General features: G+C 34.5%; 1 protein-coding gene across 5 annotated transcripts in view; it reads right to left on the bottom strand.

Moving 5' to 3' along the window:
- raraa (retinoic acid receptor, alpha a) overlaps positions 1-24,037 on the bottom strand; it is a 324,831-nt gene that overhangs the window by 16,041 nt on the left and 284,753 nt on the right. For all 5 annotated transcript variants that reach the window (XM_073917403.1, XM_073917404.1, XM_005156052.6 and 2 more), the window contains 2 exon segments: positions 16,164-16,312; positions 11,307-11,448 (listed from right to left, as the gene is read on the bottom strand). In XM_073917403.1, coding sequence (XP_073773504.1) covers positions 11,307-11,448; positions 16,164-16,312 — 291 coding nt within the window.

Here is a 24,037-nt window from a genome sequence, read left to right as displayed (position 1 = left end):
TGAAGGCGTTCTGAGGTGTACTGCTGGCAAGTTGCTATTTTGAGAAACTATAATAGATTTTTTAATAGACCAAAACAAACCTGGACTAAAGTCGAGGGCAGAGTTGCGCCTCGCTTACACACTGCTTAATACACACAGGAAGATGTAGAGCAATACGCAAATATCTTTGCATATGAAAAATAATTAAATATTAAGTATATATATATATATATATATATATATATATATATATATATATATATATATAAGAATATATAGGATATAAATATAAAGGATTAAAATATTACAAAACATATTATTTTATAGCCTACATAAATATGAAAAACCACTGCTTTTATGCCTTTTTCAACTCGGGAGGCTTTTTCAGTTCATTCATAACAATTTGCTTTTGTATAATGTTATTATTAGTAGCAGTATTATTTATTATATCCATATTTATATTTGTTTTATTAAAAACAAGCTTAGATTTGCCCACCTGCAGGTTTTAGACCATATGGGGCAAAGCATATGTTTTAGGATATAACTTTTTGACCACACTTTATTATTATTGTTCATTTATTAGTTTGCTTGAAATTAGAACTGAATTTAGAAATAGTTTTGAAACAAATATTTGCGCTTAACAAACAAAATTAATTATTTATAGGCTAATTGATGTCTGCGTAAAGGTTTCCCTATCCAAGAGCGAAAGTGAAAGTAGATCATTTATCTCTCATTTTAGCGCGGTAGATGCTCTGTTTAACTGTTTTCTGTTAAAAAAAACTGTTAACTGTTTGCTTGTGAAATGCTCAGTTTTTCCACTTCCACTTACTTTATGTCAAGTAAATAGCAAATGCGCCTATGGCACGACACAAGCCTCTTAAAGGGAATGGGAGATGAGACTCTGATTCGTTTCTCAAAACACACCTATAACTCATTAAGAAAATAAACTCAACCAATCTTTAGACCATCCTTAAATTAGCAAAAATGCATTCTAACATGTCCTGAAAGCGTTTGCGCCCTGCGTTTTGCACTTTGGACCGTCAAAATAGAGCCCAAGAACATTATTTTTATAAACCATCTAAATGAATGCACAGTTGCGTATTATAATATATTTTACTTTACTATAATTTAATAATATTTTTTTCTCTTTCAATATTTTTTAACACTCACATTAGTCTTTTTTCTTTCTTATTTGTGTATGTATCAGAATTCTAGCTGGGTGTTTTGTTTTGTGAGTGTAAATGTAATAATTTTTATTCATTTTCTTTTCAGCTTAGTCCCTTTATTAATCCGGGGTCGCCACAGTGGAATGTACCACCAACTTATCCAGCAAGATTTTATGCAGCGGATGGCCTTCCAGCCGCAACCTATCTCTGGTAAAACATCCATAGACACTTATTCACACTGATACACTACAGACAATTTAGCCTACCAAATTCAGCTGTGCCGCATGTCTTTATGTCTTTGGACTGTGGGGGTAACAGGAGCACTCGGAGGAAACCCACGCAAACGCAGGGAGAACATGCAAACTCCACACAGAAATGCCAACTGACCCAGCCGAGGCTCGAACCAGCGATATTCTTGCTGTGAGGTGACTGCACTATCTACTGCGCCACCGCCTGGCCATATATTATATAATCATTGTACAATTTTATTTATTGTTTATGTTATCTGCAATTTCTCCAGTACACTGTAAAACTATTATTGCTGTCAAGTTTTAGTTGAATGAAATTAACTATTCATCTAACTTCATCAAACTAACTAAAAATATCAAGCTAAACTTTGTATAGCTAAAAAAACTGTTGAAACCTGATTTATTCATTTAAATTATTTAAAGTAACCAAGACATTTGTTTTGCTTTACAAGGTTAAAGCTGCACGATATTGGCAAAAAACGACATTGTGATAGTGACACACTCAAAAATATGTTTGCTGTTTGTTCAAACTACTTATTTTAACTGAGGTGAATTAACACAATTCTTTACGCTTTTGTGGGCACAACTGAACTGTTTTATGTTCAATCCACTTACATTTGTAAAAACTAATAAGTTAACTTAATTCTTTCATGTTGTTCCAACACAAATCTATTGTGTGAAACCCAACATTTTTACAGTGTACAGTTGAAGTCAGAATTATTATCCCCCTGAATTATTATCCACCCTGTTTATGTTTTCCCCCAATTTCTGTTTGACAGAGAGATTTTTTCAACACATTTCTTAACATAATAGTTTAAATAACTCATCTCTAATTACTGATTTATTTTTTTTCTTTGCCATGATGACAGCAAATAATATTTGACTAGATCTTTTTAAGATACTTCTATACAGCTTAAAGTGACATTTAAAGGCTTAACTAGGTTAATTAGGTTAACTAAGCAGGTTAGGGTAATTAGGCAAGTTATTGTAAAATGATGGTTTGTTCTGTAGACTATCAAAAAATATATATATCTTAAAGGGGCTAATAATTTTGTCCTTAAAATTGTGTTTAAAAAAAAATTAAAAACTGCTTTTATACTTGACGAAATGAAACAAATAAGACTTTTTCCAGAAAAAAAAATATTATTAAACATACTGTGAAAATGTCCTTGCTCTGTTAAACATCATTTGGGAAATATTAAAAAAAAGAAAAAAGAATTCAAAGGGGGGCTAATAATTCTGACTTCAACTGTATATTGTGATCTCCAAAGCATATATTGTCCTCTTTAACAATCTACGAAAGTTTGCGTTTATTGTTAAGTACGAAAGATGAATAAATCCATATTAATCAGTTCCTTAAAGTGACGTCACTTCTTCAGTTTCGGGCGGTTTTGCACTTACACTACAAGCGTACCGAATCAAAGCCCAACCAAACTGCGCTCTGGCACACCACTTCCAACCAGGCCAGGGTGGGCAAACTGAACCAGACTGAGCCTGATTCGGAGTACTAACGTGTTAAACGAACCAGGAAACGTGGGCACGGTTCGGATAGTATAGTGTGACTACACACTGAGTTCATCATTTTAGATACAATGTCAAAAATGTTGGGTTCCACACAATCGATTTGTGTTGAGACAACATGAAGGAATTAAAGTAACTTATTAGTTCTTACAAATTTAGGTGGACTAAACATAAAACAGTTAGGTTGTGTTGTTACAGCTCATTTAAAATAAGTAGTTTAAACAAAGAGCAAACTATGAATTTGTAGCGGTATGTATTTGCACAAAATATATTAAACACAATACAATAGAGTATATCATTTACTATATAGTAGTTATTATATGCAGAGTCAACATTTGAAGTGGTTCAGAACCAACTAAAAGTTGTCCTAAAATGATTAAACAACACCCATTCTTCACTGAAAAAAATTATTCAAAGATGATTCCTTGGATTTACTAAATTTTTTTACGTCAAGTGGTTGTAAACAATTTAATTGTGTTAAATTTAAACAAACAAATTAGGTTGAACATTATTCAATTTAATTTGATTGTTTAAATTCAACACAAATAAATTGTTTGCAACAGTTCTGCATGCAACACTTTTTTCAGTGTTGTCTTAGGACAATTTTGAAAAACATTTTTGATCCAAATCAAATGTTGACAACTGTATATTCTCCGGGACATAATTCAGAGGCAGAAATCGAACAAATCAAATGTTAAATATCACTCTATAGTCTTCATCATATAAATAACCAAATACAATGAATGTTTGTTATAGCTACAGATGTTTACTTAATGCTTTAAATGCTTACATACAGTAGATCACATAAAAAAAAACGCATGCAGTAGATTAATATGATTAAACTTTGCCATGACTCCACAAATCGCATGTTCTTCAAAACTGTCCATCCTGTTATATATTAGGTGTGCATATTGCAATGTCGATGCTAAAAATTGACACTGTGTAACCTTATTCACCAGTATTACCAGCTTGATCTCACAAGGAAATGTATGTGGAGTTTTCTGTCTGTCTGGAAAGCTCTGTCCCTGAAAATGCTGGCAAGGTGATCAGAAATGTGATTATGCAAGTGTGCAACAGTTGTGTAGAATTTACTTAACATTTTCTTTCTGGTTGACCCGATCTTGTATAAATGTCTTTGTTCCAGCCTACACAACAAAAGATATTTGGAAGAATTTCAGTACCCAAACAGATCTTGTCATCTATTTACTGCCATATTAGAACAAATAAATACTATAAGAGTACAAAACGGGTGCTGAGATCTGTTGAATTACTGACATTCTGAACAGATTCATATGTTTGTTACAGCCAACCCTGTCAATTGCTGACTGTTGAGTCTTTGCGTTGGTTTTGACAGGATAAATTACATTACTGCACACCTCATCACATATCCTGTCCTGCAGTGTTGTCTTCCAGTCTTCTACCAGTGTTTATGACCACATCCTCACATTACCATAGAAACAGCTGTAAAGGAGATCAGCAATAGAGAAAACTTTCAGTTTTCAGATAGAGAAAACTGAAAAGTATGTGCTTTTTATAATAATAGAACTACAGTAATCAGATTTAATTGCTGATTTGAAATATGTAATTGAATCGAGAGTTCAGCCAGTCGTTTTTAGTATTGCCCCATTCATTTAGATAGGGCTTTAGTGCTGGATGAAATACCCACAGGGGTTGCGAATATGGCTGAACAGACTTTCCTTGGAAGGGACTTTGTTTTGTGCTGCAGGCGCTGCTAAGTTTTTTAGCACACACACAGAAAAAAAAAACTGGTAAGGAAGTCTCAACTAGACAACCAGCGGAGACACATTAACAGTTAAATGTGTCAAGATATTTTTAAATCCACCACGGTGTCCTGTTTATGTCTGAAGAAGATGAAGAAGGACTTCACGCTCACTGCATTCTTCTGAGATGTTAGTGTATCCTGCAGCTCTGTCTGTGTTTGTTTACAGAGCCACATATAGGTGTGGCATACATATTACTCCGATTTAACCCAGTTTTCAATCTAGACGCAGACATTTCTTGAAACTATGGGCCCTATCATACACAGAATATAGAGCAATAAACAAATATCTTTACGTATGAAAAACATTAAAGTATTAAAATGTAATAAAAGTTATTATTTTCTACATAAATATAAAAACCACCATGCTTTCTTCGTGTCGGGGGACTTTTTTCAGTTTATTCATGACCATTTGTATTTGTATAATGTAATTATTAGTAGCTGATTATTTATTAAATGCTTATTTATATTTGTTTTAATAAAAAACAAGTTTAGATTTGTCCACCTTTCGGATTTTGGAGACGTATGCATCACCAAATGGGGGATAAGAATAGGACGTGTTATAAGAACAGGACTAATCATTGAGCATTTATTTGTTTGCTGGAAATTAGAACTGAATTTAGAAATAGAAACAAACTAAATTAAATATGTAGGCTAATGGATGTCTTCAGTGGAGTGAGTTTCCATTATCCCTGAAAGTAAAGCAAAGAGTAAAGTAAAATATAGAGAAAGTAAAGAGGCCGAATGGAGGAGGCTCGTTCTTTATCCTCGCACTGCAGATGGTATGTTTAACTGTTTTTCTCGCTAGTAAAGCGTTCAGTTTTTTCACATACAAAGTCTGCCATGTAAACGGCAAATTTGCCATGGCGTGACTCAACTGACTCTTAAGGGGGTCGCACACCAGAAGCGCCACTCAGTGACGCACTGCGTCGCGGCACACAGCGCCATGCATTTCAGATTTCTAAAGGTTTCTATCAGGGTACACACAAGTCGGTGGATGTCCGTGGCGCCCAGCCTCAACTCACGACACTGTTCATATTTCTGTCTCGCCACAGAGCTCCATCTGAATAGTTTCATAAAAAATGAACATGCGAATGTGCGCTTCTGGTATGCGATATTTCCAACTGTCATGTGCGTGCCGTGTCGGTGTCCGACGCACTTTAAGGGTGCTTTCATAATTATAATTCGGTTCATTTGGTCCGGACCAAGGGCAATAAATGATACATTGTTGGGTCGTTTTCACACCACACTGCTGGCTTTGGTCTGAACTAGTTGAAAAGAACTAAAATACAGTCATTTGACAAAATCCACATCTCTCATTGGCCAGATGTTTTTGAACATATTTCCTAAACTGCTTATCGATTGGTCAGAATTCACATGCGCAAAATGCCAATGAACTCCTGCAAGTAAACAAACAGGCAGAAACCAAATTTCCCTTTTTAAAATGTATTCCTGCTTTAGACAAACTATACATTTCGAGAATGAAGCGCAGCCACAGCTGGAAAACAATGTTTTAATGCATCACACGTCACTTCAGGAGGAGGCGTGGATTGATTTAGCTAAACTGCGACATGGACATCTTACGGAAATATTACCTATGATCCATCAGGTAATGTTTTTCTCTCACTCATTCTCTCTGTTGGTAAAGCTCTGTCAACAAATATTTTTCCTCCATATCCCATAATGCACAGTGAATCGGCCTACGACAGCTGGATTAGTCCAAAAGGCGAAGTACATTTTGCGGTTGGGTCTGTTTTAGTTTGGATCATATTCTCACCACAAACGAACTGCTCCAGGATTAATTTGAAAGCGTAACGAGACCACCTCTTCAAGCAGGTCTCGGTGCGCTATTTTTGGTCTGCTTTCGGTGCGCACTCGAGTACGATTGCTGCATTCACACCTATATGTTTATGAATGCAAATTTTAGCATTCGTAAACGAAACAAACACAATCATTTTCATGTATAGACATAGCCTTATTTAGTAGCTTTTTTGCGTGATTTTTTACTCTCTGGATTTGGTAACGATGAAAACAAAAATTATATTTACACACAAGAAAACAGATGCCAAATACACAGTTGTGTTTCATATACTTAAAGGGAAAGTTCATTTACTCACCCTTTATCTGTTACAAACCAGTTTGAGTTTTGTTGTCCTGTTAAACAAAAAAAGAAGATATTTTGAAGAATGTTGGAAACCTGTAACCCCTGACATCCACAGTATTTGTTTTTCCCACTATGGAAGACAATGGTTACCATTAGTAACATTCTTCAAAATATCTTCTTTTGTGTTCAACAGAACGAAAAAGTCAAACTGGTTTGGAACAAGTCATGGGTAACTGAATAACATCAGAATTTAAAAGATTTTTGGGTGAACTATCAACTAGAAAGTTGTATTCAAATGACTGCAAATTTTAAACAGATGCAAATAGCTTTATTTATTGATGTCTGATAAAGGTATTGGATATGTGACTAATATTTTTATGCAAAACACTGTATGTGAGTAACAGTATGATTCACAGCGCAATGGGAAAGCAATTAAAACACCTTTGTTCTATTTTAAGCCAAATGTTTAGTCTTAAAAAAATCCATTAACAAATGTCAATACAAATTAAAATGTTTATAATAGAAATTTTGCTACAGTGTGAACCTTTTGGTTATTGCCCACATATGTCTGTTTAAGTGTGTGTGTTTGTTTGTGTGTGTGTGTGTGTGATGCTCTTGACAGGGATAATTTGAGAGGAGAAAATTAAAGCACTGGCAGATCGTCCATCACAAAGATGAAATTCAATGAAAAGATAAAAATGTCAATGTTTCCTCCCTGCGCTCCCACTCTCTCCACTCCTCTTTTTTTCCACGATCTCTTCACCTCCTCCTCAGCAGCGGCAGATGAGTTGTGAGTCTAATGCATTTGGAGCAGAGTGAACCCAGCGTGATGTGTTGGAAATCAATGTGTGTGTGTGTTTTATTACAGATGTTTTGTGCGTTCAAATGTATGCAGGAAGCCAAGTGTGAAAGTGCCGCTGTGCATCATTTTGTAAATGTACTACGAGTCAAGAGGTGTGAATTCATATGAACTCACATTAATGAAACGAGTGTGTGGTGTCACTGAGACTGATTTGATGGGTCATTTGCGCCGGCGACAACAAGCTTGCCATGATGCCTGCTGGAGGAGTGTGTATTGCTGTGAAACCCTGTGAGGCCTGTGCGCATGAATCTGTCAGACCCGGCAGTATCGTCAAACTTGACACACACATGATTACTGACGCAATTACAAAGTCCTGTCAAGAACAAACACAGACCGACCGCAAATCAATGAAGTGCATTCAGTTTATTTTGGGGAACTTTCAAATTCAAACACTGATCATTTTAAAATCTATTTAGTGCAATAGTATTTATGTAACACTTTAATAAGGTTGTAGTATAATAAAATAGTATTAGTTAATGCATATATACTCGTAGTGCATTAACTAATGTAAACCACTATGAATTTTGTAGTTCATATTAACTCATAGTGCATTAACTAATGTAAACCAGTATAAATTTATAGTTTGTTAACTCATAGTGCATTACTAATGTAAACCAGTATGAATTTTATAGTTCATGTTAACTAATGCCTAGTTCAGACTGCGTGATTTTAACCCCGATTTTGGCTCGCCGACAGGTTTTGAGAAATCGCCGACAAATGCCTGAAATCACAGGCAAATCGCTGCTTGTGCACGTGAGTGACAATCACACAGTATGAACGATCAAAGACGCGATCTGAGAGAATCGCCGATGAGTCGCCGATGCCTGTGAGATATTTGGCATGCTAAAAATCTGGAGCTGTCGGCGATTCAAATCATGCCGTGTGAATTGAGTTTTGACTGAAAATAACATCAGCGATCGTCTACAGCCAATGAGCAGCTTTCACTTGTGTGTGCGTGTGTGTATAACTGCTGCAGGTTAGCGGGAGGCTGGGGAAGAAGTTAAAAGCGTTTTTTTTCGGTTTATTTGGACCCACGAAATGGAGGAAAAACTAGTGGAGGTTTGACAGGACTCAGGAGCAACCGTGTCTGTTTGAGGTTTCATACAGAAAGAAATTAGTTTATTATCAACGTTGAGGAGAAATGGCTAATTCCCTTTAAACCCAGATGAGCAAACATGTACATGTTCTACCCCATTAAAGGCTTTTTTCTCATTATGTAGTAAATAACAAAAGATATACTACATGTTTTTGGCTGTGAGACGTAGTTTGGACGAAGTTGTCGGCGATTCTCCCTATAGTAAAGTCATGCAATGTGAATGTCCATGTCGCCGAACCATCTTGCAGTGTAAACAAAGCAGCGACGAAACGCTAGCCCAGATAGTCATGCAGTGACTCTGCATGTCAGAAAACATCTGTGACACGACTAGTTTGAAAATCATGCAGTCTGAACTCGGCATTAGTGCAGTAACTAATGTAAACCAGTATAAATTTATAGTTTGTTAACTCATAGTGCATTACTAATGTAAACCAGTATGAATTTTATAGTTCATATTAACTCATATACTACATTAACTAATGTAAACTAGTATGAATTTAAATTTTAACTAGGATTAATATTAAAATAACAACAATTAATTATTGTTCATACTTAGTTTATGTTAGTAAATGCATGAACTAATGGAACCTTACTGTAAAGTGTGACCAATATTTATATATGTTTATATATCAATAACGAATTGGAGAAAAAAAAAAACTAAATTACATCATGCAAAAGTTTATATAAAACTGCTTTAAGAGCCATTTTAATGGTAAATAGTACATTTAGAGATTAGTACAGTGGCCAATAGCTAAACGTGCTGCAATTCAAGAAAGCACACGCAATTACAAAAAACACCAGCTAAGAGAAGATCTTCATCCGTTTGACAGTACACATGCTGCAAATCCTCACAATGCAAACACATTTTTAAAAAAATACACTGCATTTTCCCACAACACAAACAAATTAATGAAACGTGCTGCATTTTCTCACAACACAAACCATTTATGAAAACGCGCTGCATTTTCTCACAGCACTTGCAAAAAGAATGGTACACAACAGACATGTTTCAAGGAGACCCAAAAACATGATGGATTCCGATCTGCTGTGAGTGTTGCTCAGTGAAGTTGTAGGTAATCTTTGAAAGGTGAGTGTTCTGTTTGTTTATTTTAATATCCCGATTCCCTTGTCTTTTATATTAGCCTTAAATTTTAATTCATTTGTTTGCATTGTGAAAAATTGTGCTTGTGATGTGAGGATTTGCAGCATGTGCACTGTCAAGCGAATGAAGACCTTTTCTCAAATTGCTGGCGTCTTTGTAAATGCACAGGTTTTCTTAAACTGCAGCACGTTAAACTCGCTCGGTCACCGTTGATTAGAGATTAATAGATTAATTATACAACTCTATGTTAATAAAACCTACAATGGGTTTTAGTTTACAGCAGAAACAAAATAGTTTTGAGGGAGTTACAGATTATACACAATACTGACTGTTTTTGTTTTCTAATTCACAAATAAAAAAATTATTCAACATAAAAGTCTTAAATAAACTAATAATTTTGAACTAATTAATTAACTATACAGTCTTAAACATTCCCTTCTTTTATTTATGTATTATTAAGTAACTCAGAATTATTAGTTTCAATTAATTCTTATTTTTAGATTATCTTTTGTAAATTTGTGTGCTTTTGGTAAAAATTTTTTATAAGATTTTTTGTCGTTTATTTTGTAATTTAGTTGTTTGTAATGCAAGTTGTTGTTTTTTTTGTAACTGTTTTTTCGGCCTTGTCCTTTATTTATCAGGGGTGACCACAGCGGAATGAACCACCAAATTATCTAGCTTATGTTTTACTTAGAGGATGCCTTTCCAGCTGCAACCCAGAATACACACAAACACTCTCAAATTCACACACACACTCATACACTAAGGCCAATTTAGTTCATCCAATTCACCTATAGAGGATGTCTTTGGACTGTGGCGGAAACTGGATCACCCAGAGGAAACCCACATGAACACGGGAAGAACATGCAAACTCTTCACACAAAATGCCAACTGGTCCAGCCAGAACTTGAACCAGGCATTATACATACATTATATGTATATATATATATATATATATATATATATATATATATATATATATATATATATATACACACACAAAATAATAATGTAAAAATTAATGTAAAACACACACACACACAGCTAAGATCTGTCACCAAAGTGAATCTTACTGGTTCTTTCCTCTACCTCCATAAAACACACCATTTGTGTGCCTCTCTGCAGTGCAGATTCATATCCACTTGCTAGTGAGAATGTGTCAGGAAGATTTCTAAACACACACAAATTCACTTTTCCTGTCGACCTGTGGGTGTGTGTTTGAGCGTGTATGTGTGTGTGCCTGTGTTTGTATTTTCTCACCTCTCCCAATTAACTTCTCAAGTCTGACAGCGCCTAGCAGTGTGGAGACGTGTGCTCGTATAGCCAGAGGGAGCCCCTGATTCTCTGTATAAGTATGTTTACTCATAACTCTTACTATTTCATATCCATTTCATATTTTGGCAATGGTGCTACAGCTGTGAAGGGAGTAATTTTGATGCATCACTCACATTCTTTGGACATCCCCACTTCCAGGCACTTCTGCAGCCGGCAGTATTGACAGCGGTTGCGGGTGACTTTGTTGATGATGCAGTTCTTCTCTCGGTGGCACGTGTACACCATATTCTTCTGAATGCTTCGCCTGAAGAAACCCTGAACACAAACAACACCATGAAGACTGTGAGACTGGCTTCGAGACATGCCGCTGGTTGATAAAACAGTGTTATACACAGGCAGTGTTCATTTTGACAGCAGATTTACATTTCATTTTGACTAAAATGCCATTTAGTTTTAGTCATATTTTAGAATTCATTGGACTTAGTGGTTTAGCATTGGTTGATTAAATTCCTCCGAAGGCCAGAGGGCACTCTAGTGCAGAAAAAAACTGCAAGTATGCCACAATGAAGAGACACAGGAAATCAAGAGCAGATTTAACAAGAGATTTTCTAAACTATATGGAAATGGAAATCTGTGTTTTACTCACTATTAAAAATGCAGCTAACATGGATTCCACAAGGCACCTCAGCCAATCATGTAACAACATTAACGTCCCTGGTCAGCATTCACAGTTGACAGACCTACCTGATGCAGCATTCCCTACCCTATCCTCTCTTAAAAATATATATTTTTTTTATTAGGGTCAATTATACATTTGATTAAACATAAGCGTGTTGTTTAGTGCAAGCCATGTTGAAGATTCGCCTCTTGTCTGCTTCCTGGTGTTAGCATTAGCCATTACTCCTTTTCAGCTAATGATTTCCATCATCTATTTACTTTGATTCAACTTCTTTTAAGGATTTAACATGACAAATAAACATATGACTATGCTTTATTTTAAAAAATGATTCAGATATTTCAAAATCTCAGCTGACATTATGTGTTTAAAGTAAACACACGTTATCACATGTGGTATTTTCATGTGCTTTTTGGTGTAAAAACATCTGGGCTGTAGGTCACAAAGAAGTGATGCAAACACCTTTTAAACCATAGAATGATTATCTTGGATTTCAGGATCGCGTCCATGATTTTTTTTGTGTACTATATGGCTGTGTGTATCAAAGGTTCAAGAAAAAGTACTTTTAAAAAATGTTTTAAGAGATTTGTGTGTGTTGAGCATCCGTTAAGACAATGTTAAGCCACACATGAAGCATTTTTTTAAAAAAGTCTGAGGTAGACTTGAACCAAAAGAGGGGGGTTTCATGGCCCTTTAAATACTGCTCCATCTGAAAGCAGGTGCTGGAGATTTACTGCTGATTACAGAGCCAACTTTACTCTACAAAATGTGAATGAAAATCACTTTCGGTTAATCAAGTGGAAAAAACTGTATTGCAATCACATAAAAATGCTATATGACGTGTAGCATTGTGCTCTTTCACATGAGCAGCTCAGTATAACAGTGTTTTAATGTCTTGGAGTGGCTCGGTTCCCTAAAAATTAAGTAAACAAAGAAGATAATATTACCCTGTGGTTTGGTGTCCCACCAAAAAAAATAAAAAATAAATAAAAAAATAATGTTGGTTTGACATGTATAAGCAAATAAAACAAAACGATAACACCATTGTTTATGTTCCACTTCTCATTATTAACAAGTGGCTTATTAACTGCCTATTATTAAGGCAAGTGACATTTAAAGGCTTAACTAGGTTAATTAGGTTAACTAGGCAGGTTAGGGTAAATAGGCAAGTTATTGTATAACGATGGTTTGTTCTGTAGACTATCGGGGAAAAATTAGCTTGAAGGGGCTAATGATTTTGACCTTAAAATGGCTTTTAAAAACTTTAAACTGGTTTTATTCTAGCCGAAATAAAAAAAATAAGACTTTCTTCAGAAGAAAAAACAGTATCAGACATACTGTAAAAATTTAATTGCTCTGTTAAACCTCATTTGGGAAATATTTAAGAAAGAAAAAAAAATCTAAATGAGGCTAATAATTCTGACTTCAACTGTATAATGTACATAGACTGCATGATCTTATTCTACATCTCTAATCATATTCAATATCTAAATCCTACTCCTACCATAACAAACTGTAAATTAGAAGGCAAAAGTCATAGCTAATGGCTTATTAATACAGTGAATTGTACCTTAAAATAAAACGACCAACAAAACTTACATTAAAAGGTCCATAAAGAGACTTGTAAAGTAATGCAATTCTTCTGAAGAGACACAACTACTTTAAAAATGTACCATTATTTAGACACCTGTTCACACATAAGCACTGATCAATGCACATAGCTCATAAAATGTGGCATTTTCTTCAGTTAAAATTAGAGTATTATGAGCTATCGTTTCAGTTATGGCTTAGAGTGTATGCTTTGTGTGTATCTTTATGAAGTATATTACATTTGATTGTGTGCACAAAGTTATTTACCTCTTATGTAGAAAACTTCTTATATAAGTGCTGAGGCACAGTTGCATATTGATTTTGCTGTCTTCAGTAGTTTGTTTTTGTTTTTGAAATATCATCCCACTCCAGTATTGCCACCATGTGGACCAATTATTAGCACAAAAATGATTTACATTACATGTGTAGACCACTAAAGACGAAACTTAGCAAAAAAAAAATAAATAAATAAATAAATAAAAGAAGAAAAAAAAAAACGAGGACACATGCAGGCAGGTTAATTCAGCCAGCTTGCTGAAGGTAATCCCTTAATGGTTTTAACATTCATACGTCTCATCCAGACCTATTGATTCCTGTGTGCTCTACACATGAGAAAGGTTAGCAATCTGTCTCACACTGTGAGAAAAAGAGGGCATTTAAAAGAGCAATCCCTTTATAACAGTATCTAAAGTAAAGAAGGGTCAGGACAGCAAACTGGTTGAATAGGATGATTCTATTTCATTTCACCACACGGTCCAGGTGTTTTTAAACCTGTAGCTTCATAATATAAAAAAGTAAAAATTTATAGTTAATTGGAAGCATTAAAGTTATAGTTATTACTTTAACTATAAAAAGTTAAAGTTATATTATAGTTAATTAAAGTATTTTAATGCTTTCAAAAGTTGATTTTAATAATTTCTGTACTAACAGTAAAAGCCAGGCTCACAGGCTCACAGGCTCATGTGAAATATGCAAAAATGCACTTCAACATACGTTTGAGTGCAGTTTCTAAAAAAAAAAAATATAAAAAAATTTTTTATAGTGTATTTTTACACTAATGATACTATTGACAAATAAAATATATTGTTGTGCAGTTCTTTGCACAACACCAAAAATACCTTGTAATTGAATACATTTGCCTCACCAATTTAACTCAATACAGACAATTTTTGGTGTGGTCAGTTTGCTCGATAGCTCTCTTTGTATGGTGTTGTCCTTGGGAACTTCCGATGAAGTGTGGTTCCACAAAGGATAACTAAAAACTAGTAAAACTACGTTGCCTCTGATGTTCACTTTTAAAAACACTATTGGTGGGGATTAGCAAAGGGTTCAGGTCAATGGTTTGCTGGGTGATCTGCAGTGTTGGGCAAATTACTTCAAAAATGTAGTGAGCTAAGCTATTAGCTACTCTACATAAAATGTAGCTTAACTACACTAAACTTTACCCTCTGGAAAATGTAGCAAGTTAAGCCAAAAACTACTTGGCAAAAGTAGCCTAGCTACATCTAAGCCATTTTTTGCAATTTAGATTTTTAAATAAAAGCAACTTGAATCCAACTCAATCTTAACTAAGTGCTTAATAAAAATGCCAATGAAACATATGAGGCATAATTTTTTAGTTACTGCAATTTTTACTGCAAATAAATACGCTATACTAAACAGAAACAAAATGTAGTATATAACAGCAAAAGCATAAACTATAATAAAACCAAGTGTCACCCATTTAAAATACTATAGTAATTTATCGTAAAGGGAAATATTTAGGAATAAGCATTGTATTGTATATATATTTACAACACTTTATTAATGAATTACACTACATAATGTAGTATCAACTATATTTATATTAATTCATTCATTTTCTTGTCGGCATAGTCCCTTTATTAATCTGGGGTTGCCAAATAAATTAAACATAAATTTAAAAATACCACAGCAAATTAATTTGAGTAAAAATATTGTTGTCGACCACCGTAAAACAGGAAGAAGAAAAAAATCATCATTCTGGCCACCGTATGGTTTTACTTTCATAGGCTAGACACCGGCCTCACAGCTCCATGAATGTCAGTGCTGTTAATTATTGATCCGCTACTTATAAAAGCTATTGAATTTACAAAGTAGCGACGCTACCGCCACGCTACTGGGAAATGTAGTTAAGCTAGTAGCATCTCTGCTTGTAACTCTGCTGATCTGTATGACATGTCCTGTTTTCTCGTGAACAGGTACGAAAAAGATGTGTATCTGAAACGTACAAGATAATGTACCCCAAAAAAAAACATCTGTAATTTTCAAAAGTGTAGAGAGTGCCCTCTAGAGGATCTGCAATCTGCAACATGCATTGAAACGTACCTGGAGCTTTTTGCTAATGCAGTGTTTATATCCAATTATAAACTGTTGTCCCAGTTATCCTGTGACAATCTGATTGTGCATAACAAAAACAATAACACTGGCTGACATAATACTGAAGCTCTTTTTTATAACTATAAGTGTTGACTTCTCTCTCTTAAGATCAAATGTAGATTTGACTGTACCGCTTTGATTTAATAAACATTCAGGACTTGTAGTCAATTACAATTAAGATTGAAGGTGATTTTTTTTTAACAAATAATCATGTATCTTTATACAATGCATTAAAAAGCAGTAGCAGCATTGGCATTCAACATCTCTAAATGTTTTTAAGCAGAGTACTTAGCAAAGGTAGTATTGATACTTCTAGTTCACTTTTGGGCTACTTTGGTGCTGTTTGAAGTTAAATCTAGTGTCTTACCTTGCAGCCCTCACAGGCACTGACGCCATAGTGGTACCCTGAAGATTTGTCCTGACACACAAAGCAGGGCTTGTAGATGCGAGGAGGAGGGGGTGGAGAGGGTGGGCTCGGGACGATCTCTTCTGAACTCGTACTCTGGGTCTCAATAGCTGTTAAAGAAACAGGGTAATGGGTGTCAATGAGGTGACAATATTCTTTATGTGTCCACATTACTGGAATTCCTAACTTCAATATGAAACCTTAAACAAAATATCAATTTTATACAAGATAGAATTTTTGATACTACAGATATAAATATTGATAAATATTGACACAGCCTTAATGAAAATTACTAATTCATTTCTTCATTTGCTGTGTTAAAACCTCAAGCATGGCACGGATTTTTACCAGTGGACTGTGTTCTAATAAATTTAGCTACTCTGTGTTAGAATTGAGAAGTAACTACTAGGCTAACTACTTGTGTAAGTTCAAATGTGTCGATAAATCACAAACAAATGAGCATTTTACAACCGATAGGTGCTTAAAATTACAAAAATTAATAGAACGTAACAACTATACAGATAAAAACAGAGTTTAACTTTTCTCAGATAATACCAAGCTGGATTTTGTATTTTGTTGTTGATTAATGTTTTAAAAAAAAAAGAAAATATATAAAACAACAGCAGTTTAAAGGGATAGTTCACCCCAAAATGTAAATGTATGCACTAGAGTATGCACTACAAACATCTTGTCACATAACTGTGTATTCAAATGCATGAAATCACATAAGACCACAGCACATCGTCAGGAGCTGCATGTGTAATAATAATAACTAGTTGTGAATGTGTCTTTCTACTCTCAAAGTGATCCACCGACCTCCATGATATGGGCACCAGAGGGCAATGGTTTCAGCTAAAATCTCCTTTACGTTTTTATGGTCTGTTTGACATTGTTTTCTAGTACATTTCTGGACTTTTGCTGTCTATGGAGGACGAGAGAGCTCTCAGATTTCATTCAAAAATATCTTTATTTGTGTTCTGAAGTTGAACAAAGGTCTCTGGTGATTGGATCAACATGAGGGTGAGTAATTAATAACAGAATTTTTAATAAAAAACTTTTATAAAATGTTTTGCTCAATAATCACTTAGACATAACTGACTTTGTTTTTAAAAAGAGCTATTTTGATGTTACTTGACATGAGCCTATCCACTGAAGCACAAGCACATGCACAGAAGTCTGTTTGTGCACTGAGAAAAAGAGAAGCACAAACAGCATGCGAGTACTGCACAAGTTACTGTCAGATTTAAAGGCCGCATTTACACTGCACTGTTCAAGCGACTCAATTACGATTTTTTTCTCCCATGTGGCACAGATCAGATAAGCAGAGCCTTCAGAGACTTCAGCAGAGCCCCAAACCATAAATCTCATACACAAGGACTAAATACGCTTTTATATTATTACATAGCACACATATTTAAGCATGTTAACGAGAGAGAGAGAGAGAGAGCATGAGAGCGCAACATCCGCCGCGTAACCATAAACTGATATAAAACTGTTGCATACATCACATACATAAATCACACTCGTAACATTTAGGTGCCTACTGCTTTGAAATGTCTAAGATTAAAAGAAGATGGTCAAATGAGAGCTTTTCTGTCATAAACTATTGTCAATAAATTAAAGCCAGTCAACAGATTAAAAACAGAAATGGAGAAAAGAGTGCTCTTTAATCATCAGCCCGCCCGCTACTTTTTCCTGCGTCTTTGCTGTGTGCAGTGTAAAAGCAGGCAATCAGATGCGAGTCACTTTTAAAAGATGATGTAAGCAGGTCAGCAAAAAAATCAGATACAGTCACAAGATCAGAATTGACCATCAAGATCTGCAATGTAAATGCAGCCAAAATGAACACTCCTTTAAGTTTCTAAGGTTAAGATGTTGAGTTTTACAATTTTTGATTGCATTCAGCCGATCTCTAGGACTGGCAGAAGCACTTTTAGCTTAGCTTAGCATAAATCACTTAATCAAATTTGACTATTAGCATTTCACTAAAAAAATACAGGACAGTCTAAGGCCCTGTCCACAAGAACACAGGCTTCCTCTACATGGATCGGCTGTTTGTCCAGACGAAAACAAAGTATGGTGTTACAGTACTTAAACTACAGTACTACAACCAGAATTTACATGAAATGTAATCATAAGCTTAGCAAACAGGTTTGGAGAATTTGTTGTTTCCCTATTCAAACAGAATCTCCAAGCATACTGTGCGAGGTGTTTCTAAGATGGCCGCTGAGTGAAATGACTTGCCTTAAAGGACTTTGAGTGTACGGTTTTAAATATTTTAGAATCAAACAATTCTTAACCAACATTTTTCAAGACTTTTGTCAAACTGCACATGGCTCTTTGAAAGTCTCAGCAGGGCCTGGTGTGCAGGTATAGTGTGTCCACGGTCATATTTGGGTGATATAAACCCAATAAGTCTCTTTTTTCCCTAATTTCCTGATTTTAAAACAGGATCCAAATCCCTCCCATATTGAGGCCCACGCGAGAAGTGCAATTTCCAAGCTAATCGAATTGATTGACAGACGCGTATTAACATGTTTCCGTAGTAACATGTATAATCTTAACAACAAGACAGGACGTGCACAAAGCAACTGCGCTTTCAGCGCTTTGTGATCATCAATCATCATCAAATGTGATCAAGAATGAGTTTAAAACGTTTTTATGAGTTTAAAAAGTTGAAAACGTTTTTAAAACCAAGCATGTTTGTAATAAATACAGTAAAATCGCTAGGTATTTCAACCACAGCCGCATAGTATCAGTACAATTATAAAAGAAGTCGCTTCAATCCTGGTTTGTGGACTTAAACCAGGTTTACTTTGTACATTAACATAACAGATGTCCATACAGCAGTGGATATTAACGTGCATCCTGTCACATTTGCCTCGCAAAAACAATGCAAAGCTAAACGTGTGTAAGTGTGTGTGCACAAGTGTGTGCGCTAAAGACATTGTGTGTGACTCATTGTTGCAGAAAGGCTTAAATTAACTCCACAACAAATATATCAAATAAAAGTTGGGAAAGTTCTTATTGTAGTAAAGGAGGTCTGCTTAATTCCTGTCTGTTACTGTGCTGTTTATCTACGTGAAGACTACAGCTCTGATACGCATGTTGAAACGATGGGCGGGGAGAACCAGCTCATTTGCATTAAAGGCATAGGCAACAAAAACAGCTACATTGTCATAACAGCTCAAACTTCCCAGATTTAAAAAGGTATAATAAATACTCTGATGGGTATTTTGAGTTTGAGCTGAAACTTTACTGACACCTTCTGGAGACACAAAAGACTTGTATTAAATCTTGAAAAAGAAGTAAAATGAGTACGCTTTAATACACCCTTTTTTCCTCCAATGTCAGGTACATGTTCATTTCTGAATACAATTTTATAGATACTTCAAATGTTGACTAAAGTACAGATTGCTATTTATGTAGGATGCGTCTGTGAGCCTGATCAACATGCCATCACAGAGAAGCGCTGTGAGATTGGGAACAGCACAACAGAGATCAAAGACAGAGCTGTCCTGAAGGAGATCCTCTGGGAACTGCGCTTCTGTCAAAGACACACAGATGATCTGAGCTCTCTCTGAAGAAACACGTGTTACGCACTTGTGCTGATGATAATTAGCCAGCCATCACACATCACAACAACAGATAAACATTGTTAAACACTGTTCAAACCACTGACAGGAAGGTGAACAGACACAACTGGCTTGGATTCTTGACGCTTTTGATATTGCTCCTGCAACAACCACCATAGTTTCTTCTATAATCAACTAGTTTAAATTTAAGTTGTATAATAATAATAATAATAATGATAATAATTGTAATGATCAAAATATTTATTCCGTTCATTAATCAAACGGGCAACACGGTGGTTTAGTGGTTAGCGGTGTTTCTGTGTGGAGTTTGCATGTTTTCTCCATGTTTGCGTGGATTTCCTCAAGGTGCACCAATTTCCCCCAAAGTCTTGCGCTATAGGTGAACTGAATAAGCTAAATTGTCCGTAGTGTATGTGTGAAAATGTGAGAGTGTATGGGTGTTTCCCATTACTAGGTTGTGGCTGGAAGGGTATAAAACATATGTCCTGCATAAAACATATGCTGGATAAGTTGGCAGTTCATTCCGCTATGGCGACCCCTGATAAATAAAGGGACAAATCCGAAAGAAAATAAATGAATGATTTCGATAAAAAAAAAAAAAAAAAATCACATTCAGTTGATAATCATTATGATTAAAATATTTAATATTAATAACTAAACTTAATTAATTACTATAACTAATAACTATTAATACCTGCCATTTTTCTTTTATCAAACTATACTAATAATAATAATAATAATATCAATAATAAAATAATACTTTAATAAAGTATATATCATTAATTATTCATATTATTATGATGATGATGATTATTATTGCACAAAATTATTTAACAGTAATACCAGTAGTAGTAATATGTTTGTCTTTGATAAAGTATATAAAGTTGATTGTATTATAATTATTATAATTATAATAATAATAATAATAATTATTATTATTATTATATATTAAATTATTTAGCTGTAACAACAATAATAATATATAATTATTTTTTATTAATTATCGGAAATATTTAAATTGTTTATTTATTAATAGATTTGAAAACAATTTAACAATGGCATTGGCTGTTAATATAATTTATGATCTATGAATATATGTTTAAAAATACTAATAAAATAATAATACTAATAATAGCGGCCATTTTTATTTTATTTTATATTATTATTATTATTTATTATTATGTTTTTCTTTATTATCTACTTACTATTCTTCTTCTTCTTCTTCTTCTTCTTCTTATTATTATTATTATTATTATTATTAGTAGTAGTAGTAGTAGTAGGTTTTTCTGTAATAACATTAACATGGTGTTTATCATTTTATTTGTACTAGTTGTATCTTAATACATGGTTTAATCTATTATTATTATTATTAAAAATACTATTTTTATTATTGTGTTTTTAATTACATATACATGGTGTTATTTATTATTATTATTTAATCTTATTATATTATTTATTATTATTATTATTATTATTAAAATAATTATTTATACTATTATGTATTATCTCTAATGACATATACATGGTATTAATAATTTTTATTATTATTAGTTGTATCTTAATACATGAGTTTATATATTTGTTATTATTATTATTATTATTATTATTATTATTATTATTATTATTATTATTATTGTTATTGTTGTTGTTGTTGTTGTTAATTACTATTACCACAACCACTAAAACACAAATAACAAATTTCAGCAAACCAGAAAAAAAAAAGATCTGAATTTTTAGGGCTGCGCTCATCAAATGTGCTCATTTTAAAGTGTAAATTAATACAGTATACGAGTATTGCAACATAATATAACATAATATATACATATCCTACTACCTACTACTACATATTCCTATACTGGCAATGTCAGTCCACAAATGTCACATAACAGGACACAATGCGTACATTTCTGTGTTTACAGAAAATGTGGAGAGGCTATCTGAGGTGAAAGTATGAGCTTGCTTCTCAGGCTGGTTTGACCGTGTGTGTGTGTGTGTGTGTGTCTGTGTGTGTCCCAGCTGTAGCAGAGGGCAACTCAACTTGTGAGCTGAAGTTAAATTTAGAACTCTTATTTACACACCACTGCTGTCGGGCCCGGCGGGCACATCACACATCACACATACAGAAAGACTGCAGACACATATCTGAAACAGCATCCATACACACAGAAACACACTCTCTGTCAATGTGCATGTTCCCGCCTGTCTATCTGCGGGCAGGAAGCACTCAGACAGACGTCCTGGAACAGACTGACGGTATGAAAGGCTGACTCAGCCGCGGACATGGAGAGAATTCAGGAAGGAATTGGAGAGAATGGAGGAGAAAAATCAAACAAACCAAAGCTAAAACATGTGGCTATGACTGCCAAGATAAGCACACACGGCATGGCCACAACGCTGGACAAAACAACTAGGATGTAAGAAGAGGTAAAGGCATATGGTTAGTTTCGAGCGGATAAATGTGTGTCTAAAACACTCATGCGGAAGAAAAGAAAGGCTTTAAGTCCATGCTAAATTGTTTATGACATGAGCTAGCTAGATCAAAGTCTAAGAATGCATGTGTTTGATGAACGTCTCCTTTCAAAACAGCAATCATTAATTCATAATGTGTGTACGTTTTGGACTCTTCTAAAGCATAAACATACCATAATATGTACCATATATTTAAGAAACATGCTAAGAGAACATTCTTGTTTATCTAAAAAAACAATGCTGACGTCTGCATTTCGAAGCTGCTTTGAAAATATGTTTTCCATGCCGGAACGCTGTCTTATATTTGTTTTTTTTTTAACCCGCCCAATGCCAGCTAACCCAATTATAATTCAGCACTCTGGGAAACCTTGTTGGAAAACCACATATTCCATTCATTGAGTCAGGAAGGCTCTCAAAGCATGCCTCCGTGACCCGAAATGTGACCTCTTTTGGACTGTAGCAGACTCGAAATGAGACGCAGATTCAGAGTTCCACATGAGGTTATTAATTAGCAAATAATATTAATATTACAAACATCAACAGTAGATAAACAGATTACATTGTAACCCCACACTACATGATGAGATTTGCAGTGATATGCAATTGGGCTGTTTGCACCAGATGAAACACGACAGAAAGTCATATTCAGCCAATCAGAAGCACATAAAATGCACCCACTCACGAAATGATAAGGTTTATAATCTAATTAATACATACCAAAGCTCTTTAATATTATTAAATACATGCCGAATGACTGATGTGTGTTGGTTTGCACTGAGACCTAAAGTCCAATTTCAAATGTTTTTTTTTTTTTTTTTGGTTTATTGAGGTGAACTGCTGCTGCTTTCAATAGTTTGGCAATAAATGTCATGTAAAGTGGCATTCAAACTCACATTATTAGCATTTAACACTGAATAAAGCACATGAGTTTTACCCGAGGAGATCAGTTTATATTGTTGTTCACCTGTGAGAAATAAAAGCCATTTCTAGTCTATCAATTCAAGGTGTTGGGTAGAACAAATACTCCTTTTAATGTGGAAAATATTCCTTCTAATGGGTGCCGTTGTGTTTATAGAGAACACGATTTCAATCAGCCTTTAGGCTTGATAGTCTCGCTGTTGGTTGTCAATCTGGCAACTGTGCTTACATTTGTTTTGATCCATGAATGCAATACCTAGTTAGACAACTGGGTGTCAAACTTACATAAGGCACCTTTAAGCTTTGGTCACAACAGAGAGGTTTCGGGTAAATTATGCAAAGCCATAAGTGTTCTAGACCTTTTCAGGTGGGTATACTGTATACTGTAGCTAAGTAATCTGCAGATGATCTCCGCAGAGTTTTTAGCCCATCATTAAGCGAGTCTATTTATTTAATAATGTAAATGTGTGTAAATATTTATTCAGCTGTTATATTAATGTCAAGAATGCTTTTGAATAATATGCAAATTTGTATTTGATTTATTTAAAATACGGTTTGTAAATTTATATTTTCGGACTTTTAGCAGATATATAAGGAACTTGCTTATAGAAATGGATCTGATTAAAGTTGCGTTGTAAACCTAAAATAAAAGCTAAAAAGTTATTATTTTGATTTGATTTTGATTTGAATTTTGTGCAGAAATAGCAAAAAAATGCCTGCAAAATATGTAGACTTCTGTCTGTCATTTTAGTCACCTTAAAACAGGGGTTTCAAACTGCCTTTGAAATTGACCCATATCCTCCCTGAGATTGACCCACCGCCTACTGGAGATTTTAGATACTACACTACATA

Source organism: Danio rerio, chromosome 12 (assembly GCF_049306965.1).
Source record: "Danio rerio strain Tuebingen ecotype United States chromosome 12, GRCz12tu, whole genome shotgun sequence".
In the NCBI taxonomy this organism is placed as follows: Eukaryota; Metazoa; Chordata; class Actinopteri; order Cypriniformes; family Danionidae; genus Danio; species Danio rerio.
Note: the sequence above shows the minus strand (reverse complement) of the source record. Positions and strands in the feature narration are given on the sequence as shown.